The sequence below is a fragment of the Schistocerca serialis genome, chromosome 5 (assembly GCF_023864345.2).
Source record: "Schistocerca serialis cubense isolate TAMUIC-IGC-003099 chromosome 5, iqSchSeri2.2, whole genome shotgun sequence".
Classification (NCBI taxonomy): Eukaryota; Metazoa; Arthropoda; class Insecta; order Orthoptera; family Acrididae; genus Schistocerca; species Schistocerca serialis.
Window position 1 is genome coordinate 144,282,161 of NC_064642.1, and position 23,311 is coordinate 144,305,471.

The 23,311-nt window shown below is 40.0% G+C and overlaps 1 protein-coding gene across 3 annotated transcripts in view; it reads left to right on the forward strand.

Annotated features, from left to right (window-relative positions):
• The window catches only part of LOC126480820 (condensin-2 complex subunit G2-like), a 290,712-nt gene that overhangs the window by 211,754 nt on the left and 55,647 nt on the right, over positions 1-23,311 (forward strand). For all 3 annotated transcript variants that reach the window (XM_050104156.1, XM_050104158.1, XM_050104157.1), the window contains exons 17-20: positions 9,340-9,548; positions 15,098-15,285; positions 15,634-15,777; positions 15,869-16,012. In XM_050104156.1, coding sequence (XP_049960113.1) covers positions 9,340-9,548; positions 15,098-15,285; positions 15,634-15,777; positions 15,869-16,012 — 685 coding nt within the window. The remainder of the gene's footprint in view (positions 1-9,339; positions 9,549-15,097; positions 15,286-15,633; positions 15,778-15,868; positions 16,013-23,311) is intronic.

Genomic DNA, 23,311 nt, shown 5'->3' on the forward strand with positions numbered 1-23,311 from the left:
GATGCCTGGACGTGGTTTCGCCTTTGTTTCACCACGTGTTGAAGACACTCACCACAGCACTCCTCAAACACCTGACATGTCACGAAGTTTCCAAAATGCTTATCTGACCTTCCATACTGTCACAATATGCCCTCGGTCAAACTCTGATAGATTGTGTGCCTTCCCCATTCTACACACAGACAGCATGCTCATGATACTATGTGCACCGTGTGTGTATCTGTCCAGCAGTCATTCCTCGCCAGGTGATGCTGCTGTTGCCTGGACAGGTTTATATTGATAGTAGGTCGGTGGTCATAATGTTCTGGCTGATCAGTGTATTTACCATATATGGGGGCAATATTATTAGCAGAAATCTCCAAAAGTTCTTTACCCAGTTACTTCAAATTTTTCAGAATACTCTAATAAACCTTTGGACAGACATAGGCAACATAGTTTTTAAATATATATGCTTTATACATATACATGTGTAGTGTTATATGAAGAGAAGTTGGTATTTAAAACTAGTACAAAAATCTCAAAAAGTACTTGACTGATTTACTTCAAATGATACTCTATTAAATGTTTGGTAGGACACAGCGATATATATTAGCAAAAATCTCCAAAAGTTCTGTCTTTTTACAAGATGCTGTAATAGACCTTCAGATTCTCTTCACACACACACACACACACACACACACACACACACACACACACACACACACAGATATACATAACGTTCATATGGACACAGGCTGCACATGGTTTTAATGTATATCTACACTACAGTATAAAGACAATCTGTGTTTAAAATTGTTACAAAAAATATCGAAAAATACTTGACCAGTTTACTTCGTACTTGTACACAATACTCTAATAAACATTCAGCCCGTCATAGGCTGTGTATTTTTGCAATATGTATAATACATAGCTGTGTGTTCAACATATAAATAGGAAATCCAAATGTACATAGCTCTCATATCTTTTAATGTATTCAGTATATTAGTATATATGGAATAACTTAAGGGGAAACATTGTTACCAAACGTCTTGAAAAGTTCTTGACCTATTTACTTCCACTTTTTATGAGATATTGTAATAAGCATCCCGACAGATAGGCCATATATTTCTTTGAAAGGCAATGCCCATGTTTTATGTTAAAACTGACTGTGAGACAGAAATGGCTGTGATGTGAAAATGTGTGGTTTTGATTTCTTTGTCTCTTTCAGTTTCAACTATGATAGCAGGTCATGTAAACCATTAGACAAATTGTTTCTCCCATATATATTCTTTCTCGTTATATATATTTTCAAATAAAAATTGTATACACAGCAATGTATGTTTTGTTTTCTCCTTTGCTGTTAGTTTTACAGAAAAATAGGAAAGTCGTATTTAGGGCTTATTGGCTTATGATTAGAGTACTATTGCAGAATCTGAATCAACCAAAACTTTGCTGCTTTATCCATTCAGAAATTAAAACTATGCAAAATACTGCCATTGAAACTGCTATCCTTAGAGATCCAACATCTGGAGAGCTGTCTCTTATACCCAGTATATCAGTGACCCCAACCGATTTACCCATTGATGTGGTTCTTCAGCTCCCAGTGTACTTCATGTCAAAATAGTTTGTGGGTTAACAGCCAGATGTCAGTGTCCAACAGACACAATATGTCAGCAAACGACCACATTGCCATCATTAGGTATGCTGATGAACTGACTGATAGGCCACTCCAACAACCGTCTGCCCCCCGTCCCCTCCGCTGCCCAGCATCCCCCGTTCATCCCACCAACTCTGTGTTCCGTGATATGTTCACACCCAGGAACATGTACTGGTGGCGTCTCTGCTGTTCCTCCACCTGCCTGAAATCAGTTTGATGTCTGATATGTCTTTTCTCTTCTTGACCGTTCTAATAGCAGGGTCCCATGCCTTACTAAGGATGTGAGTGCTATCACAGTTTATCAGCATTTCCTGTATTGAGACCTCAATGGACTCCTTAATTATGCATGCCCAGAAATGGTGTGGTCATAATCCATTCCATGTAATTCTGTCAGGCAATGTTCTGTGACTGTTGACTTGTTAATTTACTACATTCTGGTGTGCCATTGGTGTTCTCGGCAACAGTCTTCGACAGTACACATTGTCTGACCTATTTAAGTCTAACCACATTGGCAGGGTATATGATAGTACCCAGATTTCTGTAGTCCAAGGTCATATTTTATACTACCAAGAAGTTACTGGGTGGAAGACTATCTTCATGTGATGTTTCTGGAGAATTCATCCTATTCATTTTAAGCACTTTCATTTCACTGTCAAGGTTTCGTTTGCAAAAACAAATTACAGTGCTCAGGGTGAGAGAGAGCAATAAGAGGACACAGAGAGTGGTGAGATGGAAATGAGTATATGGGGGAGGGTGGGGGAGAAGATGAACAGAGAGGGGAGAAGGAGGTGAACAGAGAGGGGTGGAAGAAGTGATGCACAGGAAGGGGGTGGGGTGGGGTGGGAGGAGGATATGAACAAACAGAGAGGACAGGAGAAAATGGGCAGAGAGAAGGTGTAGAAGGAGTTTGAGATGTATGTCGAATGGCCATACACATTTAGTAATTGTGAAGCGTTTCGGGGTTTGCTATTACGTCCATAGTTACTGACCAGTTTGTGTACCAACCAGCTTATGTGACTTACTGGAAATTATGGTTGATAAGTGACTTTATAGGATGTGATGTTTAAAGCTTACCCGGCGTACTGATTGTTCCATAAAAACACGGGAGAACTGCCGGATATCAGAAACGTTCTGCCACGATATTTCGGCCCAGAGTCTTCTGGCCATCTTCAGTACTACTACAGTGGCATTCACCTGAAGATGGCCAGAAGACTCTGCACCGAAATATCGTGGCAGAACGTTACTGATATCCGGCAGTTCTCCCGTGTTTTTATGGAACGACTTTATAGGAGACTGGAGTCAAAAAACCTTTCTCAATACCAATTCAATTTCCGAGAAACCCAGCCGACAGCTATCTTCTGCACCTCGAATCTGCAATCCATGACAGCTTTGAACATTACAGGTACTTCATTTCTGTGTTCTGTGACATTCAAAAGCTGTGCCCTTGATTTTCAAAAGGTTTACGACATTACCGCATTGTATCCACTTTACGTAAATGGGGATTTTTGATGCTGCCAGATAACTTTCTGTCACTTTGACTGTTTTATATCAAAGTTGGCACAGACTTTAGTACTGATATCTGCAGTGCCTGATTTTCCTGTATGTGTTGCATACTATATACTAACCTCTTTATGATAGCAATAAATTATAACGATGTGAGACTTATTGTCTCATTGGCATTATATGTTGACAAGACCTGCTTATATTACAGGTCTATATCATTGCACACTAGAGAATTTCAGCATCAGACAGCCATAGGGAAGGCACTTGAATGTGAGCAAATACATGAGTGTTGTTTTTCACCAGCAAAATCACATGTCACACATGTCTGTAGACTCAGTTCTGTGCATCCCCTCTCTGAATTCTACTTAGGAATTAAGTGATACATTTACCTGAACATTCTGCCTTTTGCATCCACTGTTTGGTAACAAAGTAAGATGGCTACCTCATATATGCCAACTAAAGGCAAACTGTATGAGGAAACTTAATGCTCTCCATTTTGTTGGAAACACCTGAGAAGCAGATCTGGCAATACCTGAGGAGTGGATCTGAAAGCTTTTCGCACAAGTCCAGTTGCCAATCTCCTTGCAGAAGCAGATGTCCCAACTGTCGGAGTCTGAGACTCCAGCAACTCCTAGTCAGCTACACAATCATGACCAGTTGTCCGATCACTATTGTTATGGTACACAACTGTGTTCTAAATTCAAAGGATCCGACTGCTCGTGAATCACCACCAAAAAAGCAGATCCCATTGTTTAACGGTTTGTATTCTATTCAGTCCTTCATGATTATCTGCACTTTGAAACTGGTGTACACCAAGGATGACCAAGAAATACATGTGGAGCTCTATATTCAGACATAATTGTCATAAGGAGTGTGACTAAATATAAGTTAAATGTTTATTTGACACTTCAATAGTGAAGCCATAGTCACAGTACATAAAATATCCCTTTAAAAAAGGGATTACATTACCAGTTTCAACGAACTGCATCATCATTTTCAAATGTAAAACACTTTGTAGAATATGTAATGGGAATTGTGACTGATGTGTGGTTATAATTCCCATTATGTATTCTCCAACCGATGTTTTACATTTGAAAATGTAGTTTGTTGAAACTGCTAATGTGGTCATAATTCTCACTATATATTCTCCAACTAATGTTTTACATTTGAAAATGACGATGTAGTTTGTTGAAACCGGTAATGTAACCCCTTTTTTTAGAGAAAAATTTTGTGTACTGTGACTATGGTTTCACTATTGTAGTTTCAAATAAACATTTAGGAAGCGAAGGTCTTGCATTGGAGTGTATCTCTCTCATTTGGCTGCTCATTACAATGCCACATTGTTTGAGCAGAAAGATAGGGAAACTGGAAACGTGTTGTATTCGGGTGGCAATGCAACCATGCAAGGAATGCTGAATGGCCTGAATACAGGTGGGTTTCGTATTATAGTAATTGGGAAATTCAGAACTTTGGACCACTTTACAACTGATCATGAAGAGCAGTATTATGTACAACTGATCATGAAGAGGAATATTATACGGCCCTGACTGTTTGTACAAGAGAATGCACTTACAGAAATAATAAAAATAAAAGTGAGTTTGCAATTGCATAACACTGGCAGTATTTTGCTTGCCATGTTGTTCCCTGTAAAGTTATGATGATATTTAAACTTTGATATAAAAAGAGAGGCAAAAACAAATAGTCTCTACAGTGTGGAGTAAATGTGTGGAATACATTTTTCTTTCACATGAAGCTTTAATTAGATTTTATTATATGTAACAATTCCATCAATCTTGCAACGGCTGTATTTCCCAGTAACATATATATCACAAACAAAACAAAGTTTTCCCCCTTATTTAATTATTTTTGGTTCACTGAAGACACGATAAAATTTATATCTGGTACAACAAATTGGTACACAGACAGACCAGAAAGCTGTGCAGGTTTTTGTCACCCAAGTTGCCACATAATTGTGACTTATTTAATGTAGAACCATGTAACTCATGGACAGTTGTGACGTAAAATAATTTGCCTCTGAAGTGGGGATTACATTCCAGATTGATTAGTTTCCTCCAACATACCCAGGGGCACTATCAACTGAAATGGCAGATGGTCTCTGAAATAGCTCAAAAATAGATGCGAGATTGACATTGCCTTGAAAAGTCTAGAAAATTGTTCCTGTATTTCTTCCAACACTGCAATGAATTCTAAAAAATTCACTTTTTTTTAATACCAGAGAACTTAGGGAAATGAATGATATTCTTTGTAAGAAGCCATCACTTCTACAGCGTGTTTTTATTTTTAAATGCATCCACTCATGCCACCAAATCAGAAAGAAGTTGCTTCTCATCTTGCAACATCTTACTAAGTCTGCTCAGATGAACAGTCAAGTTTTCTGAAACTGTGAGGTTTGCAGTCCATTTGAGATCTTCTAATTTTGCTCAGAGCTTTGCTTCTTCTTTCAGAAGTTCAACAGTGGAGGGTCTTAAATTAAAAAACCAATCCAGGCATGCCCCATCAACTTAATCAACATGCATCACAGTAATATACGTTTCCACACTCTTTGTGTAATTCCATCTAAAACTGTTGAAGCAGATAGTTAATAAACTGTGCGACTTGAGAAAATCTGCTATTCATACCACCAGTTGAATCTCATCTTTCTTACCTGCAAATTTAATCCAAAGTACTTGTTGACGTGAATGTCATACACATCATCTGTTTATCATTGTAATTTTATGCTTGTTCATCACAAACTAAATCTTTAAATTCTGTGTGCATAGTGTTGTAACCATGTAGCATATTTGCAACACCTAGTGATGTGCGACTCCATAATAGGCATTGACAATTCTCATCCTTCTCTTTGAAAAAGAATTGTGGTACCCATTCATTTTTAAAGGCTTGCAAAAAAAGGTCATGAGACCGTCCATTTTCGATTGCACGTACCATTTCAACAGCCCTTGGACCTTTAAACTTCTTTTGTATCATGAGTAAGTAGTGAGGGATAAACACCATGGCCACTAGTATTCTGTCAAACTGAAGAAAATCATACCAACCGATAAATGCCAGAAGAAACAGTTTTGCTTCACACTGTTGAATGATATGTGTTGTTCTGAGAAGAACCGATGAAAACGGAGGCATACAAAGTAGTATCGAGTCACACTGAGCCCTGGATTTCACATGTACAGCACATTGTACATTTTTTGCACTGTAGTTGACATTGATGTACGCAGATGGCTCGAAGGTCAATTATCTTTCAGTTAAGGCTAGACATAAATGTGGGTTACAAACTATGCTCTCCACCAAATGCATGCAGAACTGACAGCCATATCCAGAGCTCTACAACACATCGGAACACTTGCTACCTAGAAGTTTATAATGTGCAATGATTCCTGATGTGGACTACAGCTGATAACACAGTACTATTCACAGGAAATACTAGTCTCCAATAGCCACAATTTAGAATATGGGCTACGCAGAGCGGGAACCTACACACTTTACTTTGACCACCCAGCCACATGGTCTTACCAGGAAACGAGCTCACTGACAGACTGGATGATGAGGCAGCTATAATGCCTACATTAGAATTGGGAATACCAGGCACTGAGGACACATTGGTGTCATTGTAATGTGAATTTCTGGGAAAAGAGAATGAAAAACTATGCACACCCCAGCAAACTGTGAGCAGAGAGACTACTATGAAAATGTGAATATCACTCCAGGCTTCTCAAAAAGAAGCTATTGTCTTTTGCTGCTTACCCACTGGCCACACCAGCCTCTCACACAGAATCATCCTGCAACAAGCAGACCATCTCATTTTATCTGTGGAGCACCTCCAACAGTACCCCATACTCTCGTATTGGCAGTACCTCTTGGGCTGAACGTGGATACTTCATTATCTCAGATACACTGTCTCACAGAGCAACTGCCTCTGCCTGCATTTTATAACAAAATTTAATGCTGGTCACATCCCATTGGTTCTTGAGGTTGGTGAAGAGGGATTGCCTTTCATTGCAGTTCTAGCCCCAGGAGACCTCCTGTTAAACTTTGTCCCTGAACTAATGCACACAGCTACTTTTTACCTCTGTCAGTCTATATACATTGAGTGTCTTTTACCCTTCTGACATAAACACACTAGCTTTAAATGCACTCTGCAAGCTACTTTACCCATGACATGAGGGGAGAGGGTTGTTGTGCCTCTTCGCACTGTTGCTAGACCTGGAGAACTCCCAGCTGTGGCCATCTCTGCACTGGCTTGCAGTCTTCTCTCCCTTTTATTTCATGAGGATGGATGGACTGATAAATTCATAGTGAGTACCTTTAAAACAAAATCTTTATCAACACCAGAAAATACTAAATAATACTTGGAAACCTATAAAATTAACGTTTGTAGCTATTATTCGATTCTGTTATTTTTCCATTGACGTATCACAAGTTTATTTCTTTTAACCTCTGTTGTTTCCTTTCAGTTCCCAGCCATCTCACATTGTCAGTGACATTCCATTTTATGGCATGCCCCCACCTCCCCCCAATCCCACCCTCCTCATCCATCAGCATGAGATAAAAGAAATTCTTGCATTGTCATTATGGTACACTGTACAAGGAAATGAAGAGTAAAGGAAACCCAGTTTTCACCACTAAAGTATGTGATGATTTGATGTTAATGCTCAAAGCAGTTAACATCCTAAGAGTTGCATTCAAGTTATAACACATCCGATATTTTTTTTCTTCTTCTTAGGCCTGGAAACAGAAACATGTAGTTTGTTTTAAAATATATGTGCATTTTTTCTGAATGCATGATAGAAATGGCAGCACTGTACAGCACACACATCTCGAGCGGCAGTGGTAAGAGTGAAGATGGTTCATTACTTTAAATGGTAACATTATTCTTACAAGAAAGTCATGTAATCATTCTCCATTTATGCTATGTGAAACTGATTGAAGTTCATCGCCAGTTGAGTGAAGCATGTGATGATGGTGTCATGTATCTGTCTAACATGCATTTGTGGATGCAACAGTTCAAACAGGTAGATCATTATTTGTCAACGAACTGGTCTTGCCCCAGTGGTTTGATGACATGATCGAGCGAGTAGACAAAGTTATTTTGGAAGACTGCCAAATGAGTGTGGAATACATCGCCTCCGAAGTTGGCATATTTGTGGGGTCTGTGCACATAAACCTGCATGAAGATCTGAAAATGTGAAGAGTGTTCTCCAAATGGGTCCCACAAATGCTGATGGTTGATCTCACAGCTGCATGCATGATGTGTTTCCAGGCAATGTTGATGTTTCATGATAGCATTAATGGGATTTTCTTTCATTGATTGTGACAGTGGATGAGACATGGAGGCTGTTTTTCAATTCTGAAACAAAGTGCCAGTCAACAGAAGCATGCACACTCAAAAAGACTTTGAAGAAGTTGGAAATATGATGGTAGCCACATTCTGGGACAGTGATGATGTAATCTTTACTCATTGTGTTCCAAAGGGTGCTACTGTGACAGGTACATCCTACCAAAATGTTTTGATGAATAAGCTGCTTCTAGCATTGCATGAAAAAGACCAGAGAAGGCTGCATGTGTGCATGCTCTTTCATTGAGACATTGCACCAGTGCATCAGGCAAATGCTAGCTGCAGTTTTTTTTTTTTCGTGAACAGCACATTTGAAGTGCTTTCTCATGTTCCCTATTCACCTGACTTGGTTCCTAGCAACTTTTGACTGTGTCTGGCGATGAAAGACACTCTCTGTTGTAGCACATTCACTACCCATGCCCCTTCTGCATCAGCAATTTTCCAGTGGTCATACCAGACTCCTAAAGAAGTGTTCACAGTAGCCTTGGAGTCGTAGTGTCGGCAGTGGGAAAAATGTGAATGGCTGCAGAGAGATTATGTTGAGAAGAGACAAAAGTTTCACAGTTTTCATATGATTAGTTGTTAGAAAAAAATCGGAAGTGCTATAACTTGACAAGGAAACAATGGTTTTTGGATGTGTCAAGAAAATGATTTCAAATAAGGTATGAGCCATTTAAGAAAAGAGGAAGATGGAAATTATTGATGATTGAATCTATGATTTGAGTGCATCCTTTCATTTAATATGTATTGTTATGCAAAACTTAAGTTAGTGAGGAGTTATATTTCTTTAGTTTCTTTTTGTACTTTGTCTGCTGCTGCAGAGTATGTAAGTGTAATAGAGCTTCTTCTGTTTCAGGATATTGGTATCGAGTCTCCCAAAAGAATTCCCATTGACAAATGATGACACTGCTGTTGAATGGGTGGTTATTGACTCTGTTGGGCCTCTTTTAGTCAGTTTGTTGAATGAAGTTCTAAAAGTGGGAGCAAATATGATACTCCTTGGACAAGCCTCAGTGAAACTCACATCCAAAGTGATAAGACTATGCAAACTGCTGCTTCGCACTGGTAAGAAGCATGATGACAAGGAAATATCTCTCTCTAGAGTATGAGGTGTAACTGTAAAGTAAGGACAAAAAGATTTATACAGAATCATTTATTAGAATTCTTTTATTTCCATTCCTATTGCACTCACTTTGAACTACTTTTGTGTTTTGTTCCACAACTATCCAGGTACTATGCACTTGATGTTATCATCGCCCTCTGCAGGCTAAGGAAGGGATGAAAGTTACTTGCAACCAGGAAGGACAGTATAGATGACTAGGAAATTTTTCTCACCTAAATGACTCCATCAGTTCCTGAGCTAACTGCAACTGCTATTCCCACTGGGCTGTGACTGGTGGGATGGGGGGGTATTGTCCATCTGCTCCTCCTGGGGTGCCCTGGTGGCACCATCGGGCAGCTGTGACGGCTGCGTGGTCCTGTCAGACAATGAATCGGGGGAAGAAAACCAGCAGAATCACAGGGCAAATGACACGTGCGGAGTTGGTTCTGGTGGTGGCGCTGCAGAACATTGGGACTTGCAGTCAAATACATGGAAGAGCCAATGCGTTCCTGGATCACATCTCTTTCCCACTGCCAACGGTTGCCATAAACCCTGAAGAACAAGATCGCATGGTGCAAAGTAATACTTGTGGACCATTGGCGGTGCCGGATGCTGTGCTGGATGTAGCAAGTGTAGCAGTGTCCGACGGCATCAGACGTGCTGAAGATCCGCTGGTGATGGTCTGACTCGTGGGTGGAAGCGATAGGAAGTGAGAAAGAGTTTCAGCACCTGTTCCTGTGTGTGGGGGGTGAGAAGCTTGGCTCGCAAACCTTGGATGCAAAATAGGGAGGACAATGCTTGATTGGTGCTTCCTGATGTGATAGAGTTCATAGGCACCGCAAATGAAAACTTGCTAAAAGAATCTACCACTATGAGCCAACGAGTGTTCCAGAATGCATCTGCAAAGTCAATGCGCACTCATTGTCATGGCGAGTAAGTCTTAGGCCAAGCTGAGAATGTTTGTGGTGGAGTGGAGTATGTCGTCATCTGTTCAATGTGAGCATCCAGGCTCTGCCAAGTACAGTGCTGTCACACTACTTGTTTTGTGCAAACAATTACCCAATCTCCTTAGTGTAGCAATTGCAACACATCCTTTTGCCACACTTTGGGAATAAGCACATGCAATTGCCCTTTGTTATTTTGAACTAGAATTATATCGTGTTGTAGTGAAAGGTTATGCTGATGTGCAAAATATCGACGCACAACTGAGTTCTGGAGACTGTTCAGTGAACGAGGCCAAGACGTGTGAATGTAATGCAACAAAATCTTGAGATATGGGTCTACTTCCGTGACCTGTGCAATTTTTCTATGGTGCAAGGGAAAAGATTCCAACAAATCAGAGCCCTGCGCATTTATTTGGTTACAAGATGCAGCAGATGCATCAAAATCAGAGTCTGAGCCAATCGAAAGGCGAGATAGAGCGTCTGCATTGTCATGCTTTGCCGTAGGTGTGTACATATCATCATACTGACACTGTGAAAGCAACTAATTCCAGCATTGCAATTTTTGAGCAGTGTGTTTAGGAACTGCCTGTGACAGATGAAAGAGAACTGCAAAGGCTTTTGATCTGTCACTAAATAGAACTTGCGTCTGTACAGATACTGATGGAATTTGGTCACACCATACACAGTACCTCTTTTTCTATTTGAGAATAATTGCATTGAGTTTGAGTGAGCAACTTTGAGGCAAAAGCAATAGGTCTGTCTGGTGCACCAATTTTGTGCGAAAGCGCTGTGCCGATTCCGTAGGAAGAAGCTTGACTTGCAAAAGTACTGGCTTCGTGGGGTCAAAATGCACTAAACATCTGTCACTAAGCAAGGCATTTTTGAGTTTCTGAAATGCATCTTGACAGTCTTTAGTCCACACAAAAGGTACATTCTTGCGATGCAATGGAGCTGCGATCTGGGTGGGGTTTGGTATGAACCGAATGTAGCACGTCATCTTGTCTAGTACTGACTGCAGTTCAGATACATTGTGATGAACAGGCAGGCCTCAGTTGCAAGCAAATGAGGTTGGAGGGGGTGCACACTCTGACTGCTTATCACATGACCTAAGTACTGTAGTTCAGTTTGAAATAAGTCACACTTTTCGAGATGACACATGAGTCCTGCTTCTGACAACACTTGAAAAAGAGTATGCAAATTGGCAATGTGTTCCTCTGGTGTATGACCTGAGACAAGAATATTGTCAGGGTAGTTTGAACAAAACAGCACTTTTGTGGTCAGCTGTTCCAAGTAACATTGAAAAATGGTGGGTGCGGAAGCACTGCCAAAGGGCAAATGCAAATACTTGAACAGTCCTAAGTGTGTATTTACAACAAACACTTTCTGTGATTCTTCATCCAATGGAATTTACAAGTAGGCATCACACAAATCTGTCTTAGAAAACTAATGTCGTGCACCAAGCCTGTCCATGAGTTCCCCGGGGTGAGGTAAGGAATAAGTGTCAACTGCTGCCTGTGGGTTGACTGTAGACTTAAAGTCAACATAAATGTGATTGTGACCAGAAGGCTCAGGCAGCAAAACTACAGGACTTGCCCACTGACTAGTGTGAATGGGAGCAGGTACACCATTATTTTGTAATTCTTTCAGTTCACTGGCTACTTTGTCTCTTAATGCAATTGGAACAGGGCAGGCCCAAAAAAACTTAGGCTGTGCATTGTATTTCAATGTAACATGTGGTACAAAGTTATTAGCTTTTTCCATTCCTTCTGAAAATAGTTCAGGAAATTCTGTAAGCCAGCTAGTGACACTGTCTTTTGGATCACAAGTGGATATGGAAAGTACATTATCATGGATGCTAAGTCCAAACAAATGAAAGGCATCAAAACCGACTATGTTCTCACTGTCTCTTGATTACAACACAGTAAAATTCACTTCCTGGTGAAAGATATGCAAGTGGCAGGCAAACTACGCTCTCCAAGCACTGGAATTTCCTGTCTGTTGTAAGCAGTAAGGTGCTCGCTGGATTTAGAAAGGCATGGTGAGCCTAAGTGTTCACACGTGGCCTGATTTAGCAATGTTACTGAGGCACCTGTGTCTAACTGAAAGTACACACGATGGCCAGCAATGCATAATGAGACGAATAGTTTGTTAGAACATTGTTGCACAGCACTAGGGCGAGAAAGAGGCACAACCTTAGTCTTACTTCTGTCAGAACCTGTTGTTGGTTTGGAAAACACAACATTCACTGCAGGTGCAAAGGCCTGTTTTTCTGAGAGCGGACAAAATTGGCGTTTTTGTGTCAATGCAAACAAACTGCTTGGACATGGCCTTTTTTTTCACATGCGTAACATTTTGCGTTACGTAGTGGGCAGTCTTGTCTTTTATGGTGAGCGAAACGTTGGGCACAAGACTTCACTAAGTTCACAGGCCTGTTTATCTGTCTATGTGGCTGTCCACATGGCTGTGTATGTGCTCGTTGTTGTGGCTAATTGGGGCGGTCGCGAGCAAGGGGTGACTCAAGCTGACAAATCGGGGCCTGGTCAAACTTATCGGCCGCTCTTTCATTCGAATCATACTACTCTAAGATTTGTAATACTTGAGATAGTGATGGATCAGAGTACTTTAGGATCTGTTCCTGTATTCTACTATCTGGGACATTGAATGTTATTGCATTCCAAATCATTAAGTCATTGTAAAAGTTGCCACAACTACACATAAATTTGCACTCTGTGACCATGCCCATTAATTCTGTGTACCTCTGACAGTACATCTGTTCCGGCTTTTTCTGCAAGCAAAAGAACTGATATCTGGTTGGAGCTACTTGGACTGGCTGGCCATAATATTGAGTTAATGCAGCAATTACTTTGTCATAACTGAATTAATTGGGAGACACAATTGAGAATAGTTTTTGTATTAACCTGAACACTGGGGACTCTGCAGTCGATAGAAAGTATTGTAGCTTCACAGTACCTTGAACTCAATGAACTTCACAATGTGCTTGGAACTGTGTCAAGTATTTGAGCCATTCCTCTTATGTGTTGTGAAATTGCCGGAATGTTGGCATGCTGGTCAGTGGCACTTGTTAGGCTAGTCAGTCAGTCGGTTGTTGTGCGGCCGACGTGGCTTGTGCAGCCAGAGATTGTTGTACCGTCACTAGTAGGGCAACAGTTTGTTGCTTCTGAAACTGAAAAATTTGTATTAGAGCCATCACATTGGCCACCTACAGCTGAGGCGCAGCTGCAGGGGGTGGAGGGGGTGGGGTAGCCATGGTTTACACAAATACGTTATAGAAAAAAGCAGGCAAAGCTGCTGAAAAGAGAAATTTGATTAGTGCTGCAGCTCCCCTCCTGGAATACATGCAAGAATACAACAAGAAATTAGCAATGAGAAATAAGCACCCCTGCAAGCTAAAACACAAGAGAACCAAGCAAAATCTGCACTGAATTATACTTTTTGCCAATTTTTGTCGTCGTCTTGTTGTCCGTATAGAGCTGTACCACCAAAAACAAGGAGAGGATGTTGTTTGGTGGCCGTTATCATCTTTCTCTAACACAAACTGCATGCATGTATTAACTGGGTTCTTTATTCATAAGAATAAGAAAGCTTTTTAACTTAAGCTAGTTATTGGGGTACAATCTCTCCGTAATAGTCTACATTAACCCCACTACTGGTGACATACAAGTCCGTTATGTGCACTATTCTGGTCGCTATGTGCTGCCTGACTCTGAGCTAAATACTGGCGGCCATTAGGGCTTTGGCGGTCTGTTGTTTGTGAGTCTGTCGTTGGCCTCTATCGATCTGCATCCAGCCATCCTCATTTAGGTTTTCCGTGGTTCTCTAAATCGCTTCAGGCAAATACCAGGATGGTTCCTTTGAATGGGCACGGCTGACTTCCTTCCCTATCCCTCACCAATCCGATGGGAGCGATGCCTTGCTGTTTGGTCCCTCCCCCCTCCCCTCCCACCCACACCCCCAGCCCACAATGCCCCACTAAATCAGCCAACCAATCATTATCTATCCCCTTCCCCTCCATTTATACAAAGTGGTATTGATAGATGTAACTTATTTAACTTTGCATCTGATTTGTCCATTCATCTTCTGTGGACATGCAGCCACTTATTTGCAGATGAATGTTGGGTGGCATGTAAGTACAGTGAAGAGGTCATTTTTCTGGCTATTAAAGAAGATTCTGAGTGGGGAAAAGCTACCCATGCTTTCCATTACTATTGTGGTAAAGTCTTCAGGTTTACTTGAATCTTCAATCTATCCTTGTACCTTCAAACTTGATATGGGAATTTTTTTTTTTTGCTGTAGTAGTAGTTACACAAGTTTCTGCTCTCCTCCATTGTCAATCCTCACCTTTGCTGTTAAAGGATTAGTGGTGTTATTGAAAGTATTGGGCACATTAATATTGCATTTTTGACTATTGTTTAAAACACTGGTAGACTATTAGACTTGCACTAGTAGTGTAAGCATCACAAATTGCTAGTATTCATAAAATTTACGCTATGCTACTATGGCACAACTTAATTCTTATTTTAAATGTTGGTTGATTTGTAACCTTGCAGGTTGTAGAGTAATGTTTGTCTACTCTGCTTGTGGAGTGATGCATCATATTTCCGACTATTATAAGAAGATCCTGAGTGGAAAGAACTTATCGATGCTTTTCAATACTGTAGCTAATTTACTGGGGGACTGTGTTGCGTCCCTGACAGATCTGGCATTTACCAAAGAAGGCCTGAAATTACATATTGAGGTAATACTTTTGTGTAGCAAAGATAAGTTTCCATTTTTGCTAAGCTTTGTACAAAAAAGAATAATGATGTAATTCCAGTAGTTAATAGAAATTCTCATCTCACCTTAGACGAGCACATTACCACATTGCCACAGTGCTAGGGTGCAAGTTTGTTGTGTGGAGTTTACAACCCTGTAATGTGTGTGACTCAGACATTCCTTAATGTTAAAACACACACACACACACACACACACACACACACACATTTAGTTTTACAGAGTAATAGTTCCTGTGGAGATTTTGAAATATTGTATGCTAATAATTGTATTAGCTTGACGGTCCTCTCTGACCATATTTTTTATCTTACAGAATTTTGCTGAAACGAGAACAGCAATGATTAATACACTGATGTTACTGTCAAAAATGTTTGGCATTTCGAATGATTTGTTTGTTAAAACGTTCAACAAATTTGTTACTGCAATTTTAGTAATAATGAAGAAAGATGCAGGACTGGTAAGGACAAGCGCACCTAATGATGAAATATGTTTAGAGGTGGTTTCTTTTGTTAGTCAATGCTTGACCATTAATTTGACCATTTTTGCAGCTAGAAAATATAGCAGTCTTGAAGAAGGTACAGGATCTGCCATACGTAGCATCTCAGCTTGTGACATCTTTCTATAACAACAAAATTCTTACAGAAATGATGTTTCAAGTACTTGAGAGGAATATCTCCAGAGAATATCAAGAGGTGAGCCACAGATGACTACATAATAAATAAGAAAGTAATATTAATCTTCAGAGATAAAATGAGGTTTTCTTATTTGTGTGAAATATTGTCAAATTTGCCTATTAGTAAAATAAATCATGATGGCACTTGTTGTTGTTGGGGTCTTCCTTCTGAAGACTGGTTTGATGCAGCTCTCCCTGCTACTCTATCTTGTGCGAGCTTTTTCATCTCCAAATAACTACTGCAACTTACATCTTCTGAATATGCTTACTGTATTCACCTCTTGGTCTCCCGCTGCGGTTTTTATCACCCACACTTTCTCCCAAGTTGGTGATCCCTTGATGTCTCAGAATGTGTCCTATCAACCGATCACTTCTTGTGGTCAAGTTGCCCTGCAAATTCTTTGTATTCCCAACTCAAATCAATACCTCCTTATTAGCTACATGATTGACCCATTTAAGCTTCAGCATTCTTCCATAGCACTAAATTTCAGAAGCTACTTTTCTCTTTTTATCTAATCTGTTTATCATGCGTGTTTCACTTCCATACATGGCTACTCTCCAGACAGGTACCTTCAGAAAAGACTTCGTAACACTTAAATCTGCATTTGATGTTTACAAATTTCTCTTCTTCAGAAGTGCTTTTCTTGTCATTGCCAGAAAATATTTTATATCCTCACTAATTTGGCCTTCATCAGTTATTTTGCTGCCCAAATAGCAAACTACTTTAAGTGTCTCATTTCCTAATCTAATTCTTGTATCATCACTTGATGATTTAATTCAATTACATTCTATTTTCCTTGTTTTGCTTTTGTTGATGTTCATCCTCTCAAGATATTGTCCATTCCATTCAACTGCTCTTTAAAGTCCCTTGCTGTCTCTGCCGGAATTACAATGTCATTGGCAAACCAAGTTTTTATTTCTTTTCCCTTAACTGTAATTCCTGCTCCAAATTTTTCTTTGGTTTCCTTTACTGTTTGTTCAATGTACATATTGAATAACATCTGGGATGGTTTACAATCCTGTCTCACTCCCTTCCCAACTACTGCTTCCCATTCATGCCCATCTTGTTTCTGTACAAGTTTTAAATAGCAATCCGCTTCCTGTATTTTACCCCTGCTACCTTCAGAATGTCAAAGAGAGTATTCCAGTCAACACTGTCAGAAGCTTTGTCCAAGTCCACAAATGCTATAAATGTAGGTTTGGCTGTCCTTAACCTATCTTCTAAGATAAGTCGTAGGGTCAGTATTGCTTCACTGTCCCTACATTTCTCTGAAATCCAAACTGATCTTCCCCGAGGTGTGTTTCTGCCAGTTTTTCCATTCTGCTGTAAAGAATTCATGTTAGTATTTTGAAACCATGACTTATTAAACTGATTGTTCAGTAATTTTCATACATACCAGCAACTGCTTCCTTTGGAATTCTTGAAGTTTGAAGGTATTTCACCAGTCTTTTACATCTTGCATGTCAAATGGAAAAGTTTTATCATGGCTGGCTCTCCCAAGGCTATCACTAGTTCTGATGGAATATTGTCTACTCCCGGGGCCTTGTTTTGACTGAGATCAGATCTTTCAGAGCTTCATCAAATTCTTCTTGCGTTATCATATTTCCCATTTCATCTTCATGTACGTCCACTTCTATAATACTGCTTTCAAGTTCACCTCCCTTATGTAGATCCTCTATATAATGTATATACTCGAATGATTTGTGCCCTCGAATAATCTGCGCATCCTAATTTTGAGGGAGCGAAAATAATTTTTTTTTTGCTATGATTTGTTTTAATGTAATGATGGGTTCAAAATGACATATAATGTCAATTGATTTGAAGAACCATGTCATACTCTTCACATGCTGTTGTACAGGTTGATGAATCATTAAAATGCAACCGATTCAGCAGCATACAGCTGGCTGGCCAGCGGGCCTGCCATCTGGCCCATTAGGCAGCCGGGTTACATTAACCCCGCCAGCAGGGGGGGGGGGGGGGGGGGGTGTCTAGGCGTACCTGCAATAGCAAGAAAAAGAAATGCAAATTACCATGTTTAAGAATGTAATATGTGCAATAAAATATTTTAATCAGTACATATGCTCCCTTACCTCCCTATTCCTCATCACGTTCATTGTCATCACTAGCAGGAGAATAATTGTCATCACCATCTTCCCACAGTGTGTTGTCCTCTGTTCCATCCAGTGGATTTGTGACACTACATTTTTTGAAGGATTTTCCACCAATGGTTGTGGAATGGAGTCCCACGCCTTTTCACCCACTCACAAATCTGGGACAAATCCAGCCATTTGATTTTTCCATTCAATAATTTTCAGTTTTTCTTTAGCAGTGTATGAGAAATAACGAGAACTTGTAGCCATAATTAACAAGCTTAAAAGACATTGTTAATACTTCACTTCTAATGTGCTACTAACGTGTCACAGACTTTGGCCACAGCAATGCAATAGTGTAATGGGATCTATTGTTGGAGGCAGATCAGTACCAACCTTGTTTCGAATAATCTGCACACCCCAGTTTTTTGCCCTTAAATTCAGGAAAAACATGCGTGGATTATTCCAGAATATATGGTACTCCTTCCACCTTTCAGCTTTTCCTTCTTTGCTTACGTTTGTATCCAGATTTGTCATTCAAAAAATATGAGGTCGAGTTTATATTCGCAGATTACTCTGTTGCTGCTGAGGTCAACATTTTTACATTGTTTAAGAGATTAATATAGGGGTCACCTTTCATTTAAAGATGAAGCTTTGGCTATTGAGGTTTGATACAAATTTATTTCGAACAATCCAGAAGGGTGGGGCTTCACAAACAATGCTTGCATTCAAAGTCAGCTTGAGATTTCCCAGTAAGCTGAAGCGCTCAATACGGTATTGACCTTGCTCGAACAATCACGTGACATTTGACTCTTGGCGCTAGTGCAGTTTCACTCTTGGTGCTAGTGCAGGGATATGTGAGAAACTATGTGCAAACAACTACAACAGTCATACTCTGCTTAAAAATTGGCGGTTTTATGAAACAACTGAGGAAATAACATTAAATTCTAACTGGCAAACTTTTGTTGTATTTGAACAAGTTTGGAATAAAAGTTCTCACCTTTTGTGTGTTTAGTAAAACTTGCATGTGTTCATATAATAGAGGGAAACATTCCACGTGGGAAAAATATATCTAAAAACAAAGAAACTGTAACTTACCAAACGAAAGCGTTGGTATGTTGATAGAGACAATATAAACAATAAAAAACACACAAACACACACACAAATTTCAAGCTTTCGCAACCCAAGGTTGCTTCATCAGGAAAGAGGGAAGGAGAGGGAAAGACGAAAGGATTTGGGTTTTAAGGGAGAGGGTAAGGAGTAACGCCAATCCCGGGAGGTGGCGCAGTGGTTAGCACACTGGACTCACATTTGGGAGGACGACGGTTCAATCCCGTCTCGAGCCATCCTGATTTAGGTTTTCCGTGATTTCCCTAAATCGTTTCAGGCAAATGCCGGGATGGTTCCTTTGAAAGGGCACGGCCAATTTCCTTCCCCATCCTTCCCTAACCCGAGCATGCTCTCCGTCTCTAATGACCTCGTTGTCGACGGGACGTTAAACACTAACCTCCTTCTCCTCCTCCTCTTCCTCCTCCTTAAAATAACCCTTTGCTGTAAGGTAAACCCACAGAAAAATCAACATCTTGTTTTTGTTCTGCCCACAGCTCTCCACATTAATAGTTTATTTTTACAGCTAAGTGTTGAAGTAAAAGCTTTGTGCACATAGCAAGCAGTTTCATTCCCACCGCTGCCACATAGGGCATCATGTCTGAGAAACATGTGACCAGTTTGATTATCACCAACTTGAATGCAAAAGTTGTAATTTGAGAGCTGTCATAAATAGTGCATTTCACTGTGCCTTAATGAAGGAAGAGAGATCACTTTTTGCAAATTCATTGCAGCTGTACATACTTCAAAGTTAGGCCCTTGACTCTCGATTGTGTCAGCTTTCATGGAATCCATAGCTTTCTTTGCTTTTCGGTGATGGCGTTCTAGCTGCAGTTTGTTGTCTTTATTATTGGGATCACACCTCAATTTGGCTTTAAGAAGGTCACATGTAGAACAAGTGTCACTTGGCAAATGATGAAATTTTAGCTTGGGGAGTTTGTCTTTAAAGACTTATGCATAGAAGCATTATGTAATGTTAAGTGTCTTCATGTTGCCTTTGAAATTCCTTAAATAAATGATAAACAGTCAGGTTAACTTAAGTATTGTGTGTCACCCGATTTTTCCCTTGAATAGTGGCTTTCTTGTCTTGGTGTGGTGTTAATATGACCAACAACCAGCTTTTCATCTTCTGTATATTTCTGGTGTTTTGTCTTATTTCCTCACTTTTCTTCATATACAATCTCACCACTCTGTATCAACTGTGTTAATGTGTGAACTATTCTTTCGGTCAAAGCAAGAACCTCAATAAGTGATCCTTTACACACGCTTACTACATCTCCCTCACCATCAGGCAATGTGTAACACACAGTTACGTTATTCTTCTTGGAGATGACCAGTTGTCCTGCACCTTCCTCAGTAGACAACTGAGCAGTTTTGTTACTATCATTATATGCTTTTGATCTTCACCTCTTCACTTTACAAACATGTATGTGAGACATTGCATAGTTATTTTGCTTCACTGTGTTGTTTAGTGAGTAGAATTCCTTAAACAGCTTAAGTTAATGGTCATATGAAAGGTGCCTGCACTTAAACTGACATTTACAGGAGACCTGAAAGAGTGAAGCAGTGTATATTATATGTTTAAATCAACATGCCTAGGTATTTGCAGGTAAGTAAATAATTTCATTCAAGTAGTTAACTGATGTTGTTGTTGTGGTCTTCAGTCCTGAGACTGGTTTGATGCAGCTCTCCACGCTACTCTATCCTGTGCAAGCTTCTTCATCTCCCAGTACTTACTGCAACCTACATCCTTCTGAATCTGCTTAGTGCATTCATCTCTTAGTCTCCCTCTACGATTTTTACCCTCCAAGCTGCCCTCCAATGCTAAATTTGTGATCCCTTGATGCCTCAGAACATGTCCTTCTAACCGGTCCCTTCTTTTTGTCAAGTTGTGCCACATACTCCTCTTCTCCCCAATTCTATTCAATACTTCATCATTAGTTATGAGATCTACCCATCTAATCTTCAGCATTCTTCTGTAGCACAGCATCTCGAAAGCTTCTATTCTCTTCTTGTCCAAACTATTTATCATCCATGTTTCACTTCCATACGTGGCCACACTCCATACAAATACTTTCAGAAACGACTTCCTGACACTTAAATCTATACTCGATGTTAACAAATTTCTCTTCTTCAGAAACGCTTTCCTTGCCATTGCCAGTCTACATTTTATATCTTCTCTTCTTCGGCCTTCATCAGTTATTTTGCTCCCCAAATAGCAAAACTCCTTTACTACTTTAAGTTTCTCATTTCCTAATCTAATTCCCTCAGCATCACCCGACTTAATTCTACTACATTCCATTATCCTCGTTTTGCTTTTGTTGATGTTCATCTTATATCCTCCTTTCAAGACACCGTCCATTCCGTTCAACTGCTCTTCCAAGTCCTTTGCTGTCTCTGATAGAATTACAATGTCATCGGCGAACCTCAAAGTTCTTATTTCTTCTCCATGGCTTTTAATACCTACTCCGAATTTTTCTTTTGTTTCCTTTACTGCTTGCTCAATATACAGATTGAATAACATTGGGGAGAGGCTACAACCCTGTCTCACTCCCTTCCCAACCACTGCTTCGCTTTCATGCCCCTCGAGTCTTATAACTGCCATCTGGTTTCTGTACAAATTGTAAATAGCCTTTCTCTCCCTGTATTTTACCCCTGCCACCTTTAGAATTTGAAAGAGAGTATTCCAGTCAACATTGTCAAAAAGCTTTCTCTAAGTCTACAAATGCTAGAAATGTAGGTTTGCCTTTCCTTAATCTTTCTTCTTAGATAAGTCGTAAGGTAAGTATTGCCTCACGTGTTCCAGTATTTCTATGGAATCTAAACTGATCTTCCCCGACGTTGGCTTCTACCAGTTTTTCCATTCGTCTGTAAAGAATTCGCGTTACTGTTTTGCAGCTGTGACTTATTAAACTGATAGTTCGGTAATTTTCACATCTGTCAACACTTTCTTTCTTTGGGATTGGAATTATTATATTCTTCTTGAAGTCTGAGGGTATTTCACCTGTCTCATACATCTTGCTCACCAGATGGTAGAGTTTTGTCAGGACTGACTCTCCCAAGGCCATCAGTAGTTCTAATGGAATGTTGTCTACTCCCGGGGCCTTGTTTCGACTCAGGTCTTTCAGTGCTCTGTCAAACTCTTCACGCAGTATCGTATCTCCCATTTCATCTTCATCTACACCCTCTTCTATTGCCATAATATTGTCCTCAAGTACATCGCCCTTGTATAGACCCTCTATATACTCCTTCCACCTTTCTGCTTTCCCTTCTTTGCTTAGAACTGGGTTTCCATCTGAGCTCTTGATATTCATGCAAGTGGTTCTCTTTTCTCCAAAGGTCTCTTTAATTTTACTGTAAGCAATATCTATCTTACCCCTAGTGAGATAAGCCTCTACATCCTTACATTTGTCCTCTAGCCATCCCTGCTTAGCCATTTTGCACTTCCTGTCGATCTCATTTTTCAGACGTCTGTATTCCTTTTTGCCTGCTTCATTTACTGCATTTTTATATTTTCTCCTTTCGTCAATTAAGTTCAATATTTCCTTTGTTACCCAAGGAGTTCTACTAGCCCTCGTCTTTTTCTCTCTCTGATCCTCTGCTGCCTTCACTACTTCATCCCTCAGAGCTACCCATTCTTCTTCTACTGTACTTCTTTCCCCCATTCCTGTCAATTGTTCCCTTATCCTCTCCCTGAAACTCTATACAACCTCTGGTTCTTTCAGTTTATCCAGGTCCCATCTCCTTAAATTCCCACCTTTTTGCAGTTTCTTCAGTTTTAATCTACAGTTCATAACCAACAGATTGTGGTCAGAGTCCACATCTGGCCCTGGAAATGTCTTACAATTTAAACCTGGTTCACAAATTTCTCTCCTACCATTATATAATCTATCTGATCTCCAGGATTCTTCCATGTATACAACCTTCTTTCATGGTTCTTGAACCAAGTGTTAGCTATGATTAAGTTATGCTCTGTGCAAAACTCTACCAGGCGGCTTCCTCTTTCATTTCTTAGCCCCAATCCATATTCACCTACTATGTTTCCTTCTCTCCCTTTTCCTACTCTCGAATTCCAGTCACCCATGACTATTAAATTTTTGTCTCCCTTCACTACCTGAA